This window comes from Panthera onca, chromosome A2 (genome assembly GCF_046562875.1).
Source record: "Panthera onca isolate mPanOnc1 chromosome A2, mPanOnc1 haplotype 2, whole genome shotgun sequence".
Taxonomy (NCBI): domain Eukaryota; kingdom Metazoa; phylum Chordata; class Mammalia; order Carnivora; family Felidae; genus Panthera; species Panthera onca.
Genome location: NC_138340.1, coordinates 98,379,322 through 98,402,828, shown reverse-complemented (window position 1 = coordinate 98,402,828; position 23,507 = coordinate 98,379,322). Strand labels below are relative to the sequence as shown.

The following is a 23,507-nucleotide window of genomic DNA, read 5'->3' as shown; positions in this document are numbered from 1 at the left end:
CAAGTCCCCAGATGGTTTCAACCATCTTTGTTATTTGAGGACAGCTTGTTTGAGATCCATGTTTTTGTTATGTTTTGTTTTGTTTAGAGTTATCTATCTCAGTTGACTAAGGTTGGACAGTCTAGACCATAAGACTTAGTCAGCATCAATAAGGTTGGCCAGATATCTTTCAGTGCAATTTTTCCTAGAAAATAGATATGATATCAATATTCGATATTATTGGATGTTTGTAAAACAAACATGTCTACTAAAAGTGTCAATACAGGGAACCTGGGTGGCTTAGTCAGTTAAGTGTCTGACTCTAGATTTCGGCTCAGGTCATGATCTTATGGTTAGTGAGTTCAAGCTCCATGTCAGTCTCAGCGCTGGTGGTGCAGATTCTCTCTCTTTCCTTCTCTCTCTGCCCCTCCCCTGCTCATGTGCTCTTTCTCTCTCTCTCTCTCTCTCAAAATAACTAAATAAACTTAAAAAATAAAAATGCATATGGAAACCTATTTGACAATAAAGTATTGTCACTAAGTATAACATCAAAACATCAAAAAAATAAAAAATAAATAAATAAGTAAATATATTAAGTGTAAATTTTAATTGCACTTAGTTATATTAATGTTTTCTCATTTTTACAGAATCATATTAGTCAGTTTGAATAAATGAAAGAGTTAATTATTCTGGATCTATCAAATAAGAGCTAAACAGCCTCTTTTTCCAGTTAGGAGTGACAAAGAAAAGGATCAGTAGCTCCCTGCAATAGCCTGCAACAACCTGTACTGACTAGTCTCTTTTCTGTCAGAATCTGGCTCTGAAGACTTGGAGATACTTCCTAGTGGACTAGCTTTCATTAGCTCCGTAAGTGTTTTCTCTCTTTTACAGTGCTCTACACCATTTTCTAGAACAAGCAGCATAAGTCTTTCATTTAAGCCTGTTATATACCAATGACCACCTTCAAATAAAATAAGCAGTCATATGGTTCAAAAAACAAACAGTATATGCATTTACACTGTTGTTAAAATTATGATTATGTGTCTTCTATGCATATTTGTATTCCTATGTGTACGCTGAACTCTAATATCACCTTGTCTTCCATTTAGTGAAGATTTGTAAGTCCAGTGAGTTCAAGAATGGCTTTCCATCAATGGCCTATTCCTTGAAGCCCTTAAGTGGTATACTCAAATATTTACTGAATTGGGTGTATGTGTGTATACATATATATGCATCTATATGTATATGTATGCATATAAATATAAACACTCACATGTTGGTTAGATTTTACCTTTTTTTTTTTTACACTTTCCAGAATAAGCCCTTTAATATAAAATTGTTGATAGGTCATTCCACAATTTCCACACTTTGAAGAGTGAAGCCATCATGTTTGTTGAACTTCTGCATACAAATCACTGTGGTCGTGACATAGCTTAAAACAAAAGAAGCCAACACTCTTGGCTACCTGTTGTAATTTTTTTAGTTCAATTTCCTCCTTTGAAGATGCAAAACTAGTCATCTTCTACAGCAGTGTCTTCCAAATTCCTTTTTTAAGCAACAGAATACATATTCCAAGCAAAATCTTATATGGGATTCCAACATCAAAAACAAAAACATAACTGTGTTGTTCTACTTGAAGACTAAGAAAGGAATTGTTGACTTCCCCTAAATCTCTGTCCCTGAGATGCTTCCAAGGAACCTGCCAGGAGACATTTTACAAACCATAACCAATGTTCTCTCTATATTCCTTGCTTTATATGGTTGAAGCTCATTAGCAATTGCCCATTTGGTCTACTTTTCCATTTTTGGTCGTTGTCATGATTTGGGAGCTGTGGTATGAGACACATAGGGCTTTGCTCTGCTGCTCCTGCTGCTGAAGGGATGGTCTGTGACTGTGTGTTGTGTGGGGTGGCCTGGTGGAACATATGGCTTCCAGACTTCCAGAACCCTTCATGGTCCTATTGCACAAGCCAACCAAGAGGCTTCCCGTGCAGCCCTATTGCATGAAGCAGATAGTATGAACCCATGTGCCATCTACCACCTCTATCAGCTTTTGAGGTATTTGTAACATGCCCATTTTTTGTCTGCTTAATGTTTTATAAGGGATTAAAGTATCCTGAAATAAAGAGCTTTGAACCTGATAAACCTGGCAAAATACTTCTGATGGACCTAAATGAAGAAGATCCAACAGTGTTAGAACTGAAGATCACTGGAAGCAAATTCGATCATTCCTCATTTAACCCTCATGGGATTAGCACGTTCACAGATGAAGGTAAAAATATTTAATGTTTGTTAAAAACAAAACCAAATTAAAAAAAATGTTAAAGTGAATATTTCCTTCCATTCCAGTGAAGTGTAGTCATGGTTAATGTTACTATTCTGTTAAACTTGCCCACTCTGTTAATTAAATATAATAATATAACCACTTTAATGCTTGAGAATGCTAACATACTACAGATCTGTAAAGCACTTATTTTTAAAAATACCAACATTCACATTATCCCTATAATTACAATAGCAATAATATGTAGCCCTAATCATTATGGGTTCTCCATTTTAAACAATTTTACAGATCCAGAAATTTACAGGGATAGATTTTTCTAACTGAAGGCATCAGCACTGACAGAGATCAACTGACAGAGAGTCACCATGGTCACTTTTCTCTCAGCCCTGTCACCTTCAGTGCCTTTCTGTCCACTGGTTTCTCTGTTTTGTCTTCAAACTAGTTTTCCACATTTCAAAACTATCAACATATTGCCCCCATCCCTTATGCCTTCCTCTCATTTTTCCCTTCCTTCCTTCCTTCCTTCCTTCCCTTCTTTTTTATTTTAAGAGAGAGAGAGAGAGAGAGAGAGAGAGAGAGAGAGAGAACAAGAGCAATAGAAGAAGAGAGAGACAGAATCTTAGGCAGGCTCCACGCCCAGTATGGAGTCTGATGAGGGGCTCGATCCCATGACCCCGCAATCATAACCACAACTCTCGGATCATCACTTGAGCCCAAATCAAGAGTCGGCTGCTTAACCGACTGAGCCACCCACCGTCCCCATTTCTTCCTTTCTGTTTGCAACCATTTTCTTTGTCTCTACATTAATTCTCAAACCCAGATGCACACATCCCCTGGGGGATTTTATATCAACTGAATTTTTTTTCTTTTAACCTTTTGACCCTTGTTTCTTCCACTCTCCACTCCCCACCTCTGGCAACCAATCTATGAGCTTTGTTTTTTGTTTTAGTTTTTTTTTTTTAATTTTTTTTTAACGTTTTATTTATTTTTGAGACAGAGAGAGACAGAGCATGAACAGAGGAGGGGCAGAGAGAGAGGGAGACACAGAATCTGAAACAGGCTCCAGGCTCTGAGCTGTCAGCACAGAGCCCGACGCAGGGCTCGAACTCACGGACCGTGAGATCATGACCTGAGCCGAAGTCGGACGCTTAACCGACCGAGCCACCCAGGCGCCCCTTGTTTTAATTCTTAATTCTACATATAAGAGCTATCACATGCTTTTGTTTTTCTCTCACTTAGTTTGCTTAGCATAATACCCTTGAGGTCCATCTATGTTGTCACCAATGACAGGATTTTGTTCTTTTTTGTGGCTGGATAATATTCCTCTGTGTGTGTGTGTGTGTGTGTGTGTGTGTGTGTGTGTGTTCATCCATCAGTGGACACCTAGGTTGTTTCCATGTCTTGACTATTGTAAATAATGCTGCAATGAACATGGAGGAACATATATCTTTTCAAGTTAGTGTTTTAGTTTTTTTTAGATAAACAGTTTAAAGGAAATTCCTGGATCATATGGCAGCTCTATTTTGAATTTTTCAAGGAAACTCCAAAGTTTCGAGGAAACTGTTTTTCATAGTGGCTGCACGAGTTTCAATTCCCAACAACAATGCACAAGGATTTACTTTTTCTCTATATCCTCACCAACACTTGTTTTTTGTTTTGTTTTGTTTTGTTTTTGTCTTTTTGATAATAGCCATTCTAACAGGTGTGAGATGGTATCTCATTGTGGTTTTGATTTGCATTTCCCTGATGAGTAATGATGTTGATCACCTTTTCTTGGACCAGGACATTTTCTTGGCCCTCTGTATGTCTTCTCTGAAAAAATATCTTTTTGGATCTTCTGCCTGTTTTAAAATCAGATTATTTACTTGCTTGTTTTTGCTATTGAGTTATATGGGTTCTTTATATATTTTGGATATTCGCCCCTTATCAGATATATGGTTGGCAAATATTCCTTTCCATTCGGTAGGTTGCCTTTTCATTTTGTTGGTGGTTTCCCTTGCTGTGGAGAAGCTTTTTAGCTTGTTGTAGCTCCACTTGTGTATTTTTGCTTTTGTTGCTTTTGCTTTTGGTGTCAGGTTTAAAGGAATCATCACCAAGATCTGTGTCAAAGAACTTACTGCCTATGTTTTCTTCTAGGAGGTTTATGGTTTCAAGTCTTCTACTCAAGTCTTTAATCCATTTGTAGTTAACTTTTGTGGATAGTATAAGAGTGGTTGAATTTCATTCTTCTGCACGTAGCTGTCCAGTTTTCCCAACACGATTTATTGAAGAGCCCATCTTTTCCCCATGGTGTATTCTATATTCTTGGTTCCTTTGTCATAAATTAATTGACCACAAGCCATATATAGGTTTATTTCTGGGCTCTCTATTCTGTTCACCGATCTATGTGTCTATTTTTATGCCAGTACCCCATTGTTTTAATTTTTATAGCTTCATAATATAGTTTGAAATCAAGGAGCATGACACCTGGCTCTTCTTTTCAAGATTGCTTTGGCTATTTGTATTTTGGTGTGTGTGTGTGTTTGTGGTTTCATACAGATTCCAAGACTATTTTTCTATTTCTACAAGAAATGCCATTGGAATTTTGATATGGATTATATTGAATCTGTAGATTACTGTAGGGACATTTTAACAATATTGATTCTTCCAATCCAAGAGCATGCTGTACCTTTTTATTTGTGTCTTCAATTTTTTTCATTAATGTTTTACAGTGTTCAATATATAGGTCTTTCACCTCCTTGTTTAAATTTATTATGAAGTATTTTATTCTTTTTGATGCAGTTGGAGATGGGATTGTTTTATTTCTCTTTCTGATAGTTCTACTCAGCATATAGAAACGCAACAGATTTCTGTGTATTGAAGTTGTATCCTGCAAGTTCACTGAACTTGTTTAGTAGTTCCAACAGCAGGGAGTTTTAAAAAGCCTAGTGAAGGGGCGTCTGGGTGGCCCAGTTGGTTGGGCATCTGACTTCAGCTCAGGTCATGATCTTGTGGTTCGTGAGTTCGAGCCCCACATCGGGCTCTGGGCTGACGGCTCGGAGCCTGGAGCCTGCTTCGGATTCTGTGTCTCCCCCTCTCTCTGCCCCTCCCCTGCTCATGCTCTGTCTCTCTCTGTCTCTCAATAATAAATAAATGTTAAAAAAATTAAAAAATAAAAAGCCTAATGATCAGATCCCAGCCCCAATAATTCTGATTCAGTAGTCGGTTTGAAGAAGGCCTGGGTGGCAGTACTTGTTAAAAGTTCTCCAGGTGATAAAATATAAAGCTGGAGTGGAGAGCCACGTCTGTACTCATGGCCTCCATCTCCTCCGCAGACAGTCCCTCCTTCCATCTTGCTTTCAGACTTTCTCCACTGTGAGTGACTAAAACTGCTGCCCTAAAGTCACCAGCAATGTCCTTATTAACAAACTTTCTTTCTCCCAATTCTCCCTCCCTTCCTCCCTCCCTTCCTACCTTCCTTCCCTCCTTCCTTCCTCCACCTCATTTTATGCTGTTGACCACTTTCTCCTTCAAGTAAATTGCTCCTCCCTGATATTCCAATATACTTATCTATCTTAGTTCTAACCCTACTACAGTCTTTTCCCTGTTCATTGCTTCATCATTTATTTCAAAGTCTCTGAACATTCCCCAAAAGACTGATCTTTTGCCTCCTTTTATTTGCTCTATTTCAGAAAGTTCAGCCAAGTCACACCCCTTAACTGTCCCTGTTTTCCAAGAGAATACTGTTAATAGGGTATTTTTTTTTCTTTTTTCTTTTCTTTTTTTAGTCGGCTTTTCAGTTCCATTTCTGTAGCTTACTAGATTATTCTATTTGGGTTCCTCTCCTATAGCTTCTTTAAACTCAAAATGTTGAAAACTGATTTTTCATCCTTTTATCTTTTTTTCTTTACCTATGTACCCCATATGAAGTCTCTTCTTTTATATATACGTGTATAGTCCCCTTTCAGTGATCTCCCCACCCATTTATCAACATCATATTTTATTTTTAAAACATTTTTAACTGCAAAGAAATCCACTGTTGGGTATGTGTACACTTTTAAAAATAGAAGGGAGTAATATTAAACAAACCCTTCTATAAAGTGCTTTTGCATTTATCATTACGTTATGGACTCCCTTCTCTGATTTCTATGACAGTGCATTTAGAGCTCCTTTGCAATGGCTGTTTAGGATTCAGTTGCATGGGAGTGCTGTAATATTGTTCTTCTGTTGATGGATATTCAGTCTGTTCCTGCCTTTATGCTCATTGCAAACAATGCCAAAATAAACATTCTTGTATATATATCTTCTGTGAATATTTCCTTAGGAAAAATTCCTAGAGGTGGAATCTTCCGCACACAACACGAATCTGTGTTTCAGTCCTCACTTACATTTGATTTCTGACTCCCCCACTCCTCAGCCATCATCAGGGACTTTCGATGCTTCCTGTCAAATGTCCTCCTATCCTTTCTTGCCATTTCTTGTCTGTGCCACCCTTCTGGCCCGGTGCCGTCTCCCCACACACCTGGATTACTACTGTAACTTCAGGTCAAGCTACTCCTTGGCTCCAAGGCCCCAGTGACTAAGCCCTGCGTCCTTACCTTAAGATTGGTCTTGGCTAGCTACATCTATGGCTGCAGGCTTCCCACTCTTTCTTTCCCTCACTCTACTCCATCCAGAACCTTACTATTCAGTGAATGTGCCAAGGAAGCTCCTGCCTCAGGCTTTTTGCACACTCTCTTCCCTCGCCTGGAAATGCTCTTTCTTTACATACTCACATGGTTTGGTCTCCTATTATCATTTTGTTTTCTGCTTTAACATCACTTCTTCAGAACTTCCCTGACTCTCAGGAAGAAAACATCTCATTACCCTTCATTCGGTTGTCTGGTTTTAGTTTTCCCTTTGTAGCACTTAGCACCAGTTAAAATAAACACTTGTTTGTTGAATGGACAAACTATAAGGAGCCTTCTAGTTGACTTCTCTGTTTAAATCTCTTCAGTCCAACCCACTAAACTTTGTATTGTTTTTCCTTAAACACCAATTTGGTTACATCAAAGGTTTCCAAAGACGTGCCGCTTCTAAAGGCAAAGACTGTAATAATCTAACTTCGCTCGCCAACACTAATCACACCTTCTTGACCACTTAGATTGGCCTCTTTTATGTCTTAAAGCCATACTGACTCACGGAAGCTGCTTCCTTTTGATAGCATCTCTCAGGTGTTCTTTTTATGGAATTGATCATTTTACACTGCAAATCGTACCTGAGCATATTGGTATTCTCCACATCTTTTATCTCTTTTATCTCAGCTCTGCATCTTGCTGAGACCATTTGCAATAGAAAGCTTAACAAGCTCTTTGGAGTTTTAGTGTCAAGATCTGTTCATTCTTAAGGTGAGGATTCCTCCCCCACCCCCACCCGTCCCTTGGAGTTTAGAGGTTTTTAGAGACTGTCACTACTTCTTCCTTTAGCCATTTTTCTTTGGAGCAATCACAAGTGCTTCTCTCTACAAGGAGATGAAAATATTCCATCTGCCTGACACCCTAAGTACTATTTGGGGGTGGGTTGAAATTGCTTTCTGGAGACAGGGCTGACAGCTGAGAGCTCAGTTAACGTTTCGAGTTTTGTTTTTCATCTCTTCCCAGATAATACCGTGTACCTGCTGGTGGTGAACCATCCGGATTTTAAGTCCACTGTTGAGTTGTTTAAATTTCAAGAAGAAGAAAAATCACTTTTGCATCTGAAAACCATCAGACACGAACTTCTGCCTAAGTACTGAGATACATCATATTTCTATTTTCCTTTCAAACCAGTGGATGGTTAATCTACCTTTAGTTTTTCCTTTTAGCCAGAGTGGGAGGGGGGAATAATGGCTAGTCGAATCTCCTTTCTAATGATCACAAACTCCTCCAAGTGTTCTTCTGTGGATACTTTTGAGGATTAAAACCCTTGACAGAAGACCTATTCTCTTCCTTTTTCATTTCCCAGGCTGCCCGGATGCTGACTAATGGCTCCCGGCCCAAAATGTCCATTTGAACTGTTATCAAGAAATAACTCTGATCTTCTCCAAAACCACACTTAATATTTCAAATCCAAACCGGTTTTACAGATGAATTCCACATCTTGAGCTTGCTTATTTATTCATTATTTTTGTATTAAAAAAATAGAATCTTAGATGTTTCTATGAATTAGAAACATATACCCAAGGGAGATCTGAAATCTAGTGCCTCTAAGACCTTCCTGTACTGCCTCTACTGCAGTTTTTTGCACGTGATTTGTGTAAGAAATTTATCTGTGGTTAACAGCTCCAATCCTAGACTTTTTGATAATATAACACAAGGAAAAAGAAAGCACTCAGGGATCCCTGATCAACCCCACATAAAGTCAACTTCCTCACTTGCCTTAGGATTTGGTTTATGAGGTTAGTGATGGATTTGGGACAATAATCTGACGCTGTCTTCCCAAACAATCTTTATCCTTTAATCATTAAGATTTTCTAGAATCCCAGCCTTTATTTGAATAACTAACAGTCAGCATTAGCAAGATTTGTAAATCTAGATTTCTTTTAAACCTTGTGTTATTTACATGCAGGGGGCCTAGCAGAATGCTTAGCACATCACATCGTATGCACTCAGGGTTCCCAGTATCCCCTCCTCTTTTTTCTTACCTGGTGGTTTCAAAGACAGAGAAATTCAAGTTGGAGAGAAATGGAGTTACTGGATGAAGGCCAATCTACTAATTAGTAGTTGAGTAGGTACTATATGGCTCAAACCTTCTGCATCCCTGGGATGGGTGAAAATTCAAAGAACAGCTTCTGGTGGGACAGTTCATTTATACATTCATTCAACAAATATATTGTGGAAAGAGAATGAGAATACTGAGTGTCTGGCAAATATGCCACATATTAAGATCTCAATTAGGAAAAAGTATACAGAATGGAGAAGCTGGGCTAATAATAATAATAATAATGGTAATAACAATGAGCTTTAACTATTAGTTAGGTGCTGCAATAACCAATTTAAACTGATGACTTTATTCTCTTTTACAAATGCCTTCTTAATTAAGTGCTATTATTATACCATTTGGGATTTAAAACAACAACAACAACTTTGAAGCTTGGATCATTTAACTTGCCCTAGATGATACTATCAGTAAAATGTGTATAGCTAGGACTTGAACCCTGGTAGCTTGAGACTGAAGCTGTTTCTCTGAGCCACTATGAAATAGTGAAACTTACTTTATTTGTTTCACAACTAATCTTGGAAATCTCAGATTTTCCCAGTCTCCCAGGGTTAGAGTATTTTTTCTGGGCCAACTGCAAAATTATTTGTCTTTGGCAATATAGAACCAAACCGAAAATAACCATAGTGCCACAATTAACCAAAATTCTGTTCTTTGAACCAAAGGACTAGCCATGTATATTTTCTGCTTTGTATTTGATGGTTGTTTATACTGCTATTTATAGCATCAATATTCCTGTTACCAATCTATTATGATTTAAGCATATTATTAACTATAACACAGTAGTCATTATTGGTGGTCTGCTATATGCCAGGCATAATGTCAAAGTCTTTGTACTCATTCTTTTATTTTATTTCCCTAACCTCTCAAGGTACAGAGAGGAAATGGAGGCTTGGAGTTTAGTCACATGCTATGGTCCCATATACATAACAAGCAACATCAGCATTCAAATGGGGTCTATAAGATTTCAAAGCTATGGGGCGACTGGGTGGTTCAGTTGGTTAATAATGCTTCGGACTTCAGCTCAGGTCATGATTTCACCTTCCTGGATTTGAGCCCCTCGTCAGGCTCTGTGCTGACAGCTCAGAGCCTGGAGCCTGCTTCAGAGTCTGTGTCTCCCTCTCTCTCTACCCCTCCCCAGCTTGTGCCCTGTTTCTTTCACTCAAAAATAAACATTAAAAAAAAAGATTTCAAAGCCATTACTCTGACACATCCATCTCTGCTCCTTTTTGTGAAAAACAGGCAAATGATTATAAAGTATACTCATTTTGGATATTTACTTTTAAAAAGGAGAGGGAGAAAAAGAGAGAGAGGAAAGAGGTTTATGCCTGGAGCCTGTACACACTAATCCTAAATTCCTAGACCTTTTTCCACCATTGACTGAGGGTTTAGTGAGTGGCAGGCTTTCCACAAAGCACACAACAGGCATTGTTGTGTCAAATTAAGATTCTGACCTTTAGTCTTAGACTAATGAGCTGTATGAATTTGGGAAAATTATTTAACCTCTCTTTACAGATGAGAAAACTGAGGCTCTGTATGCTTATCTAACTGGCCCAGGAGCCCAGAGCTGCGTCAGAGCTGATGTGCTGGCTATTACGCCCCTGCAATAGAGTGGAGATAATTCTCTCCCAGATAATAGCCCTGGGGAACTTCTGTCACCTCAATCAGCAAAGAATGACTCACTTAAGTGTTCACTGTTGTACCTATTAAAGCAGAAAAATGGACTCATGTATCTTAGATTTTCAGTAACAGAGAGAGAATCAAAATCAGAAAGAAAATATGCCATAGCGTGCTGTTTCTGAGCATTCTTGTTCATGGACATTTTACTCAGTTTACAATCATGAAACTTTAAGGCCGGAAGTGACCTTTTAAAGCTGATATATAGACCAGTCCATCTCATCCTTTTACAGATAAGGAAACTGAGGCCAGGGCTTCATGTGAAATCATTGATTTTGCCTAAATTGCACAGCTAATAGTAGCAAAACTTTAAAATGCAATTCTCAAGATTGCCCACTGGCAGTCCTCCCACTGTCTGATGATGTCTCAGATTGTTCTAGATGAGAGTGAGTTCTAGATGAACATAAATAAATTGTGCCCTGATAATGATTCTTGGCCTAATTTAATGTCTACTGAATTTAATGTATCTACACACACACACACACACACACACACACACACATCATAGCACTATTTTTAAGATACAATTAATATGATTTTTAAAAATATCTTTTTATTTATTTTTGAGACACACACACACACAGAGCAGAGGAGAGGCAGAGAGAGAGGGAGACTAGAATCCAAAGCAGGCTCCAGGCTCCGAGCTGTCAGCACAGAGCCTGACACGGGGCTTGAACTCAAGAACTTGGAGATCATGACCTGAGCAGAAGTCAGATGATTAATCGATTGAGCCACCCAGCTGCCCCTAATAGGACTTTTATGTTACAATGCTAGAACAACTTTTTGGGGGTTTTTTTTAGAGTAATTGTTGTCTTCAGGTGGGACTAATGCCGTATTAATTCTGTGCAGTAATAGAGTGAAACTCCATCCCACATCTTGATTTTTAGGAACAGACATTAATGAATGCTAATCAATGCATAATCCTGTAATGTACAACACCTTTGCCTGTATATATCATATGTGTGTGTGTTTGAATTTGCAGTTTGAATGATATTGTTGCTGTGGGACCTGAGCACTTTTATGCCACAAATGATCACTATTTTGTTGACCACTACTTGAGGTCCTGGGAGCTCTATTTGGGTTTAGCGTGGTCCTATGTCGTTTACTATAGTCCAACTGAAGTTCAAGTGATGGCAGATGGATTTGACTTTGCCAATGGAATCAACATTTCACCTGATGGCAAGTATGTGAACTCTTTCAAATCTCAAACATTCCCCCAGATTCTTGTTAGGTATCTTTTGAACATATTCATTCTCTAAATAATGTGGCACATTTTAACATGTTATCCTGGTAAGAGGAAATTAGGAAGAACTTTAAAATGTCTTAATTTTTCAGGGGATAAAATTTATCAAACATATTTTCTATTTTGTGTAGGCATACTCTTTAAATTTGTTTCGTGTGGGTGGGGGAATCTATGCTAAACATTTAGTATTGCTAAATAGCTTTGCTTTGAGGGAAGATTTTTGAGTGCATTATAAGATGAACAGCATGCAGTTATATATCTCAATAGTGCTGGTTTTTGACAAGATAAAGAGGTTGCACCAAAATGTAAATCAAGAAACTGCTTTCTTAAGAAAGTGTTACTATGGGGGAAAAGTCTGCCCTTCCATCCCCTAAAAAATTTAAAAAGAGCTGTATATCCATCCATATATCCTTCTTCATCTTGTATCATCATGGATTTCAGAGGGTTAGTAACATAATTAAAGGAAACATCATGGACAGCTTTCAATGATTTATAGCACTTCCTGGTTTTCCAAAATAACAGATAATAAATCATTATTTCTCTTTTTGCTCTGGGACGCATTGACCACAGGTCTCTGTGATGAGTGTGGCATTGCACTGTGTGCAAAATACTAAATGAACTGGGTCAGGACCAGACTCAGGGGAAGAGGGGAGGAAGACTTCTCTCAGATCCAAGCCGAGCATCTTGTCTTCTCTCATGCTTTCTCTGGCCTAAAACAAGAGCCTGATGGTCAAGGGGCTTTCCTGCAGCCTGCCTGAGAGAACCCATTATCCTCTGAAATGCAGAATCTGGGGTTTGTCACTCTATTGACAAACTAAGAGAAGTAGTATAATACATTTTGCTCCCAGACATTAAGAGCTGGTACTAGGACCAAGTCTCTTCTCTTCTAGTCAGGGACAACTAAGTTCTTATCTTTAGAAATAACTTTTCAGAAATTAAAACTCTTTTGTCTACTATAAACTCATTGAGGTTTTTTTTCAGAATTTGGTGTGCTTTGAGATGGGCCCTGTTTTCCGGTCTCTAAGCAAAGTTCTTTCTTAGGAAGAGTTATTACAACTTCACCGTAACCTTTTGAGTTGCATTACTTCAAGTGCTTTGATGTAGCTCTTTCTTCTTTGAAGGTATGTCTATATAGGTGAATTGCTGGCTCATAAGATTCATGTGTATGAAAAGCACGCTAATTGGACTCTAACTCCATTGAAGGTAAGATGTATTAACACTATAAGTTTGCAGAGTGATAATTAGATTCTAATTGATTTGTGAAATTAAAAGTGAGCAAAAAAGGATTGTCTAATTGGAGTGGGTGAGAACCAATTTTTCACTTCTCTATTAAGAGTCAACAGCACCGTGTGTGTTTGTTATTCACTTTCATTTGGCGGCAGAGTGGGAAGCAGCAAACCAAACATCCACCTATGAAACTTTGATTCTTTCTGCCCTCGTGAATTTTCAGTTGGGCGTTGTATATATAGCTCAGTTCCCCTTCCCTTCCTCTCCTCCCTCCTTTCTTCCCTCCTCTTCTCCCTCCCCTTTCTCTCTCTCCCTTTTATTTTTTCCTCCTTGTTGATGGAACAGCAAAGAAATGGCCTCAACTGGTATTTCATATGACAGCGCTCTCCACAATAATTATAAATAATATACATATAAAGCCCCATAAAATATAAAGTACTCCCAGTGACCACCACACGCCCCAGCAGTCCATCACTTTGCAACCTTTGTCTCAGTGCTTCCCCCTCTTGATCTCGAAGGTTCCTGAGCTCAGCAGGGGCCCTGCCTCAGGTGGGACACTTGTTCCCTCTGCTCAGAGGATCTTCTTCCAGATCTCTGTGGCTCTTTCATTCATATCCTTCCAGTTTTCACTAAAATGTCCCTTCAGCAAGGCATTCCCTGGTCGCCTAATCTAAGCTTGCGACTCTGCTCGCCTTGCTACACACACACACCATTAGTTTGCAACCTCAGGGGCTTCCTGGTGCAACCCGAACCCACCTCACTCTACATGGAGGACAAGAAGAGACCAAGAAAGAGGCAGACCACTCCAGATCGGTTGATGGCAGGTTTAATAAACAAGGGAACTTATTTACTTGGCTTGTCTTAGGCAGCTGCAAGATGAGTTTCTCTCCACACTTGCCTGCCAGAATCTTAAAAGTTTATATAGAGGCCTTAATGGGGCTCAGTCACAGGTACCATCCAGATGGGCTCTACAACACCTACCTCTGTCGAGGCTGTGCCCTTGGAATGGTTCCCACTGTGCAAACAGTGGGCAGAATGTACATTTCAAGGGCAGGGAAGAGGATGAGTAGCTTTCAATTGTCCAGGTCCAGCTTGAGGGTCAACCAGTGGTCATGTCCTCTCAATGACCTGCTCCAACACTCCATCCCTTGCGATAGCTCTTACAATCTCATCCACGCCCCTCTTTTGCAACGTGCCCAGGGCAGTCAGCAAGGGGTTTCGATAGCATGTGTGCAGCTTGTTTAGTGGCTATCTGGCTACACTGGAGGCAGATACTATAGCAACAATATCGGTACAGGCAAGAGTAAACACAAAGTAAGGCCATGATTCCCCAAATCAGTGGCGATTTCTTCCTCCAAGAGCCCCCAAATCTGAACCACTGATTTATTAAGTTCCCTGAGCTGAAGGTCAAATCAGTCAGGGTATTCATTTGTGTCCTTATGTGATTTAATAAAGATGACACATTAACAGACTCCTCAGGTATGGACACACAACATTCTGTTTGGATAATGGCAAAGAGGTGGTGATAGTGTTCGAGGCCATCCTATTTTGGATGACAGCTTTTATCATTAGAGACTTTCAATGTTCAGTACAGACAGGCTTTGTTATCATTTAAGGCTTGCTGGATGAATTTGGTAGGGGCTTTGATGTGTGCTCTAACACCTTCCGGGACAATGGAGGGAACAAAGCCAGTGGCCAGCTGATCATGCCAGTGGAAATAGAGTGTGCCCACCTGGCCTGGAGGGGAGGGAGCTTGGCAGTTGTTACGGTGGGGTGGACTCTCCCGCATGCCCAGGAAAAACACAGAGTGTAGGGGCCCAACCACATAGGTAGAAGCCATGACCAAAGATTGGGGCCACATGAGCACTGGGCCCCACTTGTGGCCACCCAATCAGTACCTGGGCAGTGTGACCTGTCAGCACCAAAGTAGTTGCCATCCTTTAATATGATAGAATAATTATACGGTATGAGCGATATCCATCCCATGGATACATTCCTGGTACAATTGGGTTGGTTCTGTTTAGAATGATTTTTCTGTTCCCAACATAGGGGTATCTGGGGGTTCCACTGTCTGTAGCCCTAGTAACCCACATAAACCCATCTCAAATCTGAGCATAGCCACCCCTAGCTCCAATGATGGTATTTCTAGGATTCTTCAGTCAGCAGTTTGATGGGGTGCCTGTGTAGTTTGACAGAAAAAGAATACCCATGCCCAGTGTTACTGATAGTGTGTGCCATAAGCTGGTTTTCTGGATTAGTATTGGTAATATCAGATGGATTGAAAGTACTACTCCTAACTTGCTGTTTCTTAATGTACTCCTTTAGGGCTTTTGGATCCCCTCCCCAGCATGGTGATACCTACTATGGCAATCCTGACCAGCAAGAGAAGGGCAGCTCTCCACATATCTGACAATTGAATTGATTTTTTTTTTTTGTCAGGCATATGAGTGGTCCACTGTAGAAAGGTATTTTCCTCGGGTGCCCATTCTGTGACTGGACACTACAGGAACAGCAGAAGTTTTCAGGCCGAAAAAAATAGACATTTAGTAGGAACTTACATGGAGATCGTCCCCTTCTTTAAGAATTACACTTGTGGCCTCATCCTTAGATGTTAATGTGGCTGCAGCTTTAGGCATTTGACCATGTGGTGTATACCATACGTGTTGGCCAGGGAAGGCAGCACCATCAGGCATGAGGAGGTGGACTGGGAGCAGGATATGCCAGACTAGGACCCCTACCCTTTCCCCTCTTTCAGATACAGCGCATTTCAACAGGTCCAGCCTACAGCAGGACAGTGGGATCCAGTGCAGCCTGAGTAGTTCCCCTTCAAACATCCTATGCAAAGTAAGTCGCCCATCCTGGAGGGACATCTCATTGCAAATTCCAGTAGATAATGCTTTGCTCAGGCATGATGGGGCTTGGTGTTTTCAGCGGCATAGTTCCTTGATCCATGGAGAGAGTGGGCACAATGGCTGCCTCTCATGACTTCTGGACCCTTTCAGTATTGGGTGCCTTGGTAGGGGTCCTTAGTCTGGCATCTGGAGAAACAGGGCCCTACTGGTCGACCATTCAAAGATATATAGTCCACCCGGCCAAGGTGGTTTTACTTGTTAGTAATTTCATTTGCTGCTTTAATATTCCATTTTTCCTTTCTACCACTCTTGCTATTTGTGGGTTATAGGGAAGATGGAACTTCCATTCAATGTTGTGTTATTTTGCCCAGTTTTGCACATGATGACTTTTGAAATGTGACCCCCAATCACTGTCTATTCAATGATGGTATTCATCCATATTACTCAGCTTCTCTAATCCCCTGATGGTGGTAGCCATGATGACGAGGGAAAGCTTGGTTTAGGCCAGATGTGGTGTCCACACAAACCAAGGCATATTTAGAACCGCACTCACAGGCAAAAGGCTAATGCAGTCCATCTGCCAATCCCAGCGGATGGCCTCAGACTTCTTTGGCAGTTGCCTTGGGTGCTGTTTAAAACATAAAGGGCATGCTGCTACTGGATTGACTAAGTCTCTGTATTTTGAGGGCAATGGAGCCTCCTTGGAGATATACCCTCCCACCAGGGCACTGGGATGGCTACTTTTTTAATGCACCCAATCTCTGTATCTACGAAAGTGTTAGTTGCTAGTGCTTATACCCAAGCCAGGACATCGGCTTCCTGATTGCCAAAGGGTTTCAGTCCCTTGTGAGCTGAGATGTGGAAGCCAGTGAGGACTGACTGTCTCAGGTTCTTGCAGGCAGGCTCAAATATTTTTCCATGTATCCTGACCCCACCAGGGCTTACTCGTGATTATTCACCTTTCGCTTTGCCATTGTCCAAGCCATAGGATTAATCCCTTTAGAACAGCCCAACTGTCAATGCAAAGGGTTAACGGTCAGGGCTCATGAGTCATCACCACACGGCCCCTTGTCGGGGCTGCGGTTTCTTTCCACTTCCATCCAGATGGTGTCAGTGTCGGGCTGAATAGAAACTGCAGCGCCCCTGGATGGATGCCCTTGACTAGATCCATCCCCCACTCCCTCTCTGCAGGCTGTTGGGGCTGCCACAGGAATGGGGCCTGGGAGGGGTGGTGCATCCTTAGGATCTACATAGTCTACAGGGCCCAGTAGTGCCCTCATTTCTAGAGACAGAGGGCTGGTGGACAGAGTGCTCCTCTGCGGCAGATAGGAATGCCACTTGGCCAACATGGGGGTTTGAGCCGTGGCAGCGATAAGTCAGTGGAACATATTCTCAATCCGCCCCTTGAAAGGAAGAAAAATTCTTACTTTGACATGCTCTTCCTTCCTGAGAGGCTCCACCTGGAGCAGCACTGTATACACTGCTGGGAACTGTTGCCCTATGGGGTATATGGAGTTTCTGTCCCCTTCCAGAGCTGGGCCCCAAATCCTCGGGGAACTCTGTCCTCCTGTGATCCCCAGCCCAGTACCCACTTCATACCTTCTGGAATCACAGACACATGTAACTCAAATGGTAGCCCCGCTTGGGAGATGCCCAGAGCTTTAATACCCTAAGCTTTCACTAGTACTTTTGTCTTCTCAAAGCTGACTTGTTGCCCTTATCCACGGACCCACACATGTCCTTTTTTTAATCAGTCCATACAAGGGACAGAGACACGGTGCCAGATGGGGAAAAAAAGTTCTCCCAAACCCCAAAATCCCCACAAAGGTTTGTACCTCTTTCAGGTTCTTAGGGATTGTTAAGCTTGCATCTTATCAATCACAGCTTCTGGAACATGTGTCTGCCTAACCAAATGACTCCCAAAAAGTTTATGGCAGTTCCTGGGCCTTGATTTTTTGTGGGTTCGTGACCCATTCTCTCTCTTGCAGCTGTTCCAAGAAAGCTTGGAGAATGTCCTGCAGCGTGTTCTTGGATGGTTTCTTCTATCTCCTTATGCTCTGGAGCAATTTATACTGTTTGACAGTTACCATTTTCCCCAAGGGTGACAGGCCTACTGGTTCCCAGTGGGTGTTTCCTTCCAACACTGGTTTGATTACTACAACCCAGGTCCGGACTTCACAGATAGAGGTTTGCAGTTTCACCTTGTAGGATGTCAATGCCCAATATGATCTCTGGTATTGGAGAGACAGAAACCTCATATTCTTGGAGTAGAGGGGAACACTAAATTTGTAGTGTCAAAAAACTTTCTTAACCATAACCATTTGTTCTGTGTAACCATTGATGATGCTGAAAACTTCTCAGGCTTACCAGGTATTAGAGTACATTTGGATCTAATATCCACCGGTTACTTCTGGAGGACCAGTGAGTAGTGTGTTCAGCTTGAGGCCTCTGATGGTCCCCAACTGCCCTCACTTCCAGGCAGTCCTGGCCCACATCTAGCCCTGGGGTACAGGAGGAACTCACCCCAAATAAGACTGTGTTCCCAAAGCTTCTGTTAGAGCAGGCAGGGAATCAGGGATGGGAAGGGGCAGACGGAGCAGGTCTGAATTGTTGTTCAGGTTTGATGGCTTTCCACAGGCCAATGAGTACAGTGCTGAGTTGTCAGTCCTTCCATTCATGTGGGGTCCCTGCAGCAATCCGGTTAAACCACATTTGCTTCCGGGTTATTTTTACTGGACCTTTACAGTCATTTGGGATAGCCTTTTGTTTTTATGGGTGACTTCTCTGTCTCAAGTCTTTCCCACAGCCATTCCTAGGATTTGTCAGTTTTCCCCAGATCAACAATGGATTGCCCAACATTATAAATGTCTTGTCTCACAACTGGGCTCAACATGGACATGAGTGTCCCATAACGGGTGTTGGGGGTGGACTGGAGTATCCTAGCTTTCATTCTTGCAGTGAATGTGGCCTAATCAGGGCCTTCAAACACAGAGGCGGAGATTGCCTGTCTCATTCCCAGTTCCCTAAGATTGTTGTTCCTCCTCTATAGATTTTCAGGAGTCCACATGCCCAGGTAGGTGCCCCTTATTGGGCCAAACCTCACTGCAAGCTACAATAGTCTAATCTGTAATGGAGTGAGTACTTTGAGCCTTTGAGCTCCTTCCAGGTGCTACTAGACAGCAGGGTATGTGCTGATATTGCTCATTTTCTCTGCTTCCTGCCCAGTCAGAGAAATGTCATCTCCCGCCCCTCCCACTCCCCACCCCCCCACCGCCTCCCTGTATCCCTTAGGTGCACTAACCATGTCAGGATACTTTTCCTGGCTCTTTGCTGGAACTTGGCAGCTGTATCAATAAGCTCACTGGGAGTACATTCTCTTCGTGAATCGTTTCGCTCAGTTGGAGGCTGCCCCACTAGCTGGGGTTGTCGTGGTGCTGTTGCTTTCCTTTGTTTTAGGGGTTGGACAGCACGGGGCATTTTGTTCGTTCCACTGTCAATCACCACAGCATCCTCCTCTTCACTATCCTCACTTTTCCAGGGGCTCCACCTCCTAGAGTCCCGATCACACTTTGTCATGGCACTTGCACCTTAATCCGCCGCAGCTTGTGCCCTCCTAGCTTTGCCAAGCGTCACTCAAGGTCTTCAAATGACCATCCTGCTCTCTCACCTTGTCTGCCAGCTCCAAAGCTACAGAGTAGGGGACACCCACGTGTCTTTCTCTGATCTCAACTCTTCTTCCGGCTTTCTTTTTTTTAAAATTAAATCCATTTATTTAAAAAACTTATTATTGATGTATTGTTGACATAACGACGTTATATTAGTTTCATGTGTACAATCTAGTGATTGAGAATTCTGCACATGACTCCATGCTCATCACAAATGTAGGCATCATCTGTCACCATACAATGGTATTACAGTATTATTGACTATATTTTTCATTTTTATGACTTATTGATTTTATACCTGAAGTTTGTACCGCTTAACCTTCTTCGCCTATTTTGCTGTCCACTCACCCCATTCCCCTCTGGCAACCACCAATTTGTTCTTTGTATTTATGAGTCTGTTTTTGCTGTTTCTTTGTTCGTTTGTTTTGTTTTTTTTAGATTTCACATGTAAGTGAAATTATGTGGTATTTGTCTTTCTCTGTTGGACTTATTTTACTTAGCATAAAATCCTCTAAGTTAATCCATGTTTTTGCCCAAATAGGGGGGCAAGGAGAGATAAAAGAAGAAGGCAGACAGACTGGCAGGTGGCAGGTTTAATAAACAAGGGAACTTACGTACGAGGCTTGTTTTGAACAGCCTTAGGACAAGTAGATCTCCACACCCATCCGCCAGAATCTTTAAAGTTTATATAGAGGCCTTAACTGGATTCAGCCACATACACTGTCCAGATGGTCTCAATAACACATTACTCTCTCAAGGCTATGTCCTTGGAACACTTCCCACTGTGGAAACAGTGGGCAGAATGTACATCCCAAGGACAGGGGAGGGGTTAAGGAGCCTCTGATTGCCTGGGCCCAGCTTGAGGATCAACTGGTGGTCACGTCCTCTTGATGACCTCCTCCAACACACACACACATACACACACACACGTGCACACATACACACTTATACTTCCTTTCTCCTTATAGCTTCATTTCCCCTTCAACATTTATTACTAATACTATATATTTAACTTATATTTTATAAGTGAAATACTCTATATTTTATTTATCTTCTCAACTGTCTGCCTCTTCTACTAGGGTGTAAGTTCCAGAAGGACAGGTAATTTTCTATTTGTTCCTGGAAGAGTTCACCAACACGTGGTAGGCATTCAACAAATATTTGTTCAATTAATATGATAGGGCTGGTACACTTCAGGGGTTTATCTTCTTCCCCTACCAATTATGATCTGGTCTGAAGTTTTGGGTGAAAAGAGGTAAAAACACAAAGGAGAGGAAAGAGAAAGTAACAGCAAAGTGGAGCATTAAAGAAGTAGTCCCTTGTCCCTTACAAAAAAGACATTTGTCTCTTGCCATAACCGCCCATGGCATAAAGCATTGTCACCATGCTTTGTGGAACTGTTCCTGTCAGTACATCCAAGGTACTGTCATGACAGGCTTTGCTCTGAGTAAATTACCTCAAAGCTTTATCAAATGGAGCATCATGTTAGACATTAAAAATCATTGGCATAGCCCATTTGGTATTAGCTGATGTAAAGTGGAATTTCATACACTCATACTGGCCGAGGGAATAAAAACAGATTGTGGTTATAACAGTAGGTACTTCTATAAATTGAAAGTTAAAGACTGTTATAAGATTAGAGCCCTATCTAGTATATATATTCAACACAGAATGATAAAGGCGCTCGTCCTGCAAAGGACGTATTTCAGGGTTGACACCCACTTTTGGCAATAGGTAATGCCTACCTCCTGACATTACAATTCAGTTGAGGCTCCCCCTGTGACTGTAATGTTATTCTTTCTTTTGAAGGATCATATTAATTCAGAGTGGGTAATTAATTAATACCTGGAGTGTCAAGAAATTTGATAAATGAAAGGAGACTGATCTTAAAATTCGTGATGAGCTGTGGGTGGTCTATGTCCTGTCAAAATGTGGGATAGACATACAATGGAATATTATTCAGCCTTAAAAAAGAGTACTAATATGTGCTCCAACATGGATGAACTTTGAAGACCTTATGCTAAGCGAAGTAAGCCTGACACAAAAGGACAAGTATTGTGTGATTTCACTTTTATGAGGTTCCTAGAATAGACCAATTCATAGACAGAAAGTGGAATAGAGGTTATCAGGGGATGGTAGAGGGGGGAATAGGGCACTATCGGGTGCAGAGTTTCTGTCTGGGATGATAGAGGTTTCTGGAAATGGATAGGGGTAATGGTTGCACAGCATTGTGAGGGCACTAATGCCACTGAGTTGTACCCTTTAAAATGGTTAAAATGACAAATTTCATGTTATGCATATTTTACCACAATAAAAATAATCTCAGGGCGCTTGGATGGCTCAGTCAGTTAAGAGTGTGACTCTTAATCTCAGCTCAGGTCTTGATCTCAGGGTCGTGAGTTCAAGCCCCATGTTGGGCTCCATGCTGGGCCTGGAGCCTACTTTCAAAAAAAAAAAAAAGGAATTATCTCCTCCTGCACAGAAAGGAAAAAAAAGATTTCAAGACACAGCCGATGAATGGGTCCCACTTGGATGCATTCCAGTTCTGTAAAAATTGGGATGTTAACAGAGAACACAGTTTTTCCCAATGAGAATAATTTATTAAGTTTCCTTTATCAAGGAATGTCAAATTTTCCACTTGGCTTTGTGGAAGCATGAAATGTGTACATTGTGTGCACTGTAGTGAGTTAGTCTAGCTAGGAATTACAGATTTGCAAGGCAAGAGTTCATTGCTGGGCCCCAAAGGGTCTCCTTGCTGGAGCGTCAGCCCCCCCTTGGCAGGAGCCAGGCCTGCCACTTCCTGACGCATGCTCCAGGAGTTGAGCTTCTTGTAGAGCACATGGAGGGAGCTCAGTAACTGTGTGTCAAATGAACGGGGCCCCCAGGCTTTGGTGTCCTTCTCTTCTCTCACCTCCAGTTTACATCTCTGTAGGCTTTCGACTGTCATGGAATTCACCAGTTCGGCAGTTACCCCTCCCAAAGATAATAGCAGAGCCCTGAGACCAACATTTTCCTCATCTAACGAAATGACTGTATCAGCATAGAATGTCTGACACTGTGATAGATGGGGGTTTGGCGGTGGGGGGCAGAGAAGGCCCAGGGCTGATTTTGGCCAGAGGATGTTTGCTTGGCCGCCTCCTTTGGCCGACCTTGCTTGCCTCCAGGGTAGGAATGAATGATGGCTCTGCATGGAGACTCTGCTGTGACGCTGGAGCCCTCCAGTCCCTTCATGGGCATGTGGGGATAGCTGTCATTTTGAGGAGGAAGCACGGGGCAGGGTAGCGCTGGTTTGCCCTAGCCGCCTGCCCACACTCTGGCCTTTGCAATGAGTCACCACCAGTTATTACACGGTCTCTGGGCGCTGAGGTATGCTGGCCTCTGTTTGAGGTACACGGTAGATATTACTTCTCCAACTGAGAGTTAGAGGTAAACAAATAGATGTGATTTCTCCCCAGTAGAAGGCAGCCAAGATGATGAATGGTGGAATTAAGAATCATTGGTATTATTTATGATCCTGGTACAAAGCCTCGACAGCAATCTGTGCAGTCATCACATGCTCGCAACTTATATTTAGAAAATAAACAGCAGAAGAGCAGGGAGTTGAATAACATCAGGAAACTAAAGAAGAAACTTTTTCCCAACTCCAAGGCAAAAATTAGACCCTGGGTGATCATTTCTCCTCTGGCTGCACAGCCTATGATTAGCCATTAAAGAAGAGCCTACATTTCATCGACGTGCTCCTCAAAAATGAATCTACATTTCCTGGTTGTTTTCTGAATGCTTGTAAAAATATCATTTGCACATGCCGTTTTAGAAGGAACTGTTTTATGCTGCACTTAAAACTTTTTCTTCCTTTCAGTTTTAGG

At 41.5% G+C, this 23,507-nt stretch overlaps 1 protein-coding gene across 2 annotated transcripts in view; it reads left to right on the top strand.

Moving 5' to 3' along the window:
• PON1 (paraoxonase 1) overlaps positions 1-23,507 on the top strand; it is a 35,253-nt gene that overhangs the window by 8,101 nt on the left and 3,645 nt on the right. For both annotated transcript variants that reach the window (XM_060632516.3, XM_060632515.3), the window contains exons 3-7: positions 791-846; positions 2,083-2,251; positions 7,882-8,008; positions 11,637-11,837; positions 13,019-13,100. In XM_060632516.3, coding sequence (XP_060488499.2) covers positions 791-846; positions 2,083-2,251; positions 7,882-8,008; positions 11,637-11,837; positions 13,019-13,100 — 635 coding nt within the window. The remainder of the gene's footprint in view (positions 1-790; positions 847-2,082; positions 2,252-7,881; positions 8,009-11,636; positions 11,838-13,018; positions 13,101-23,507) is intronic.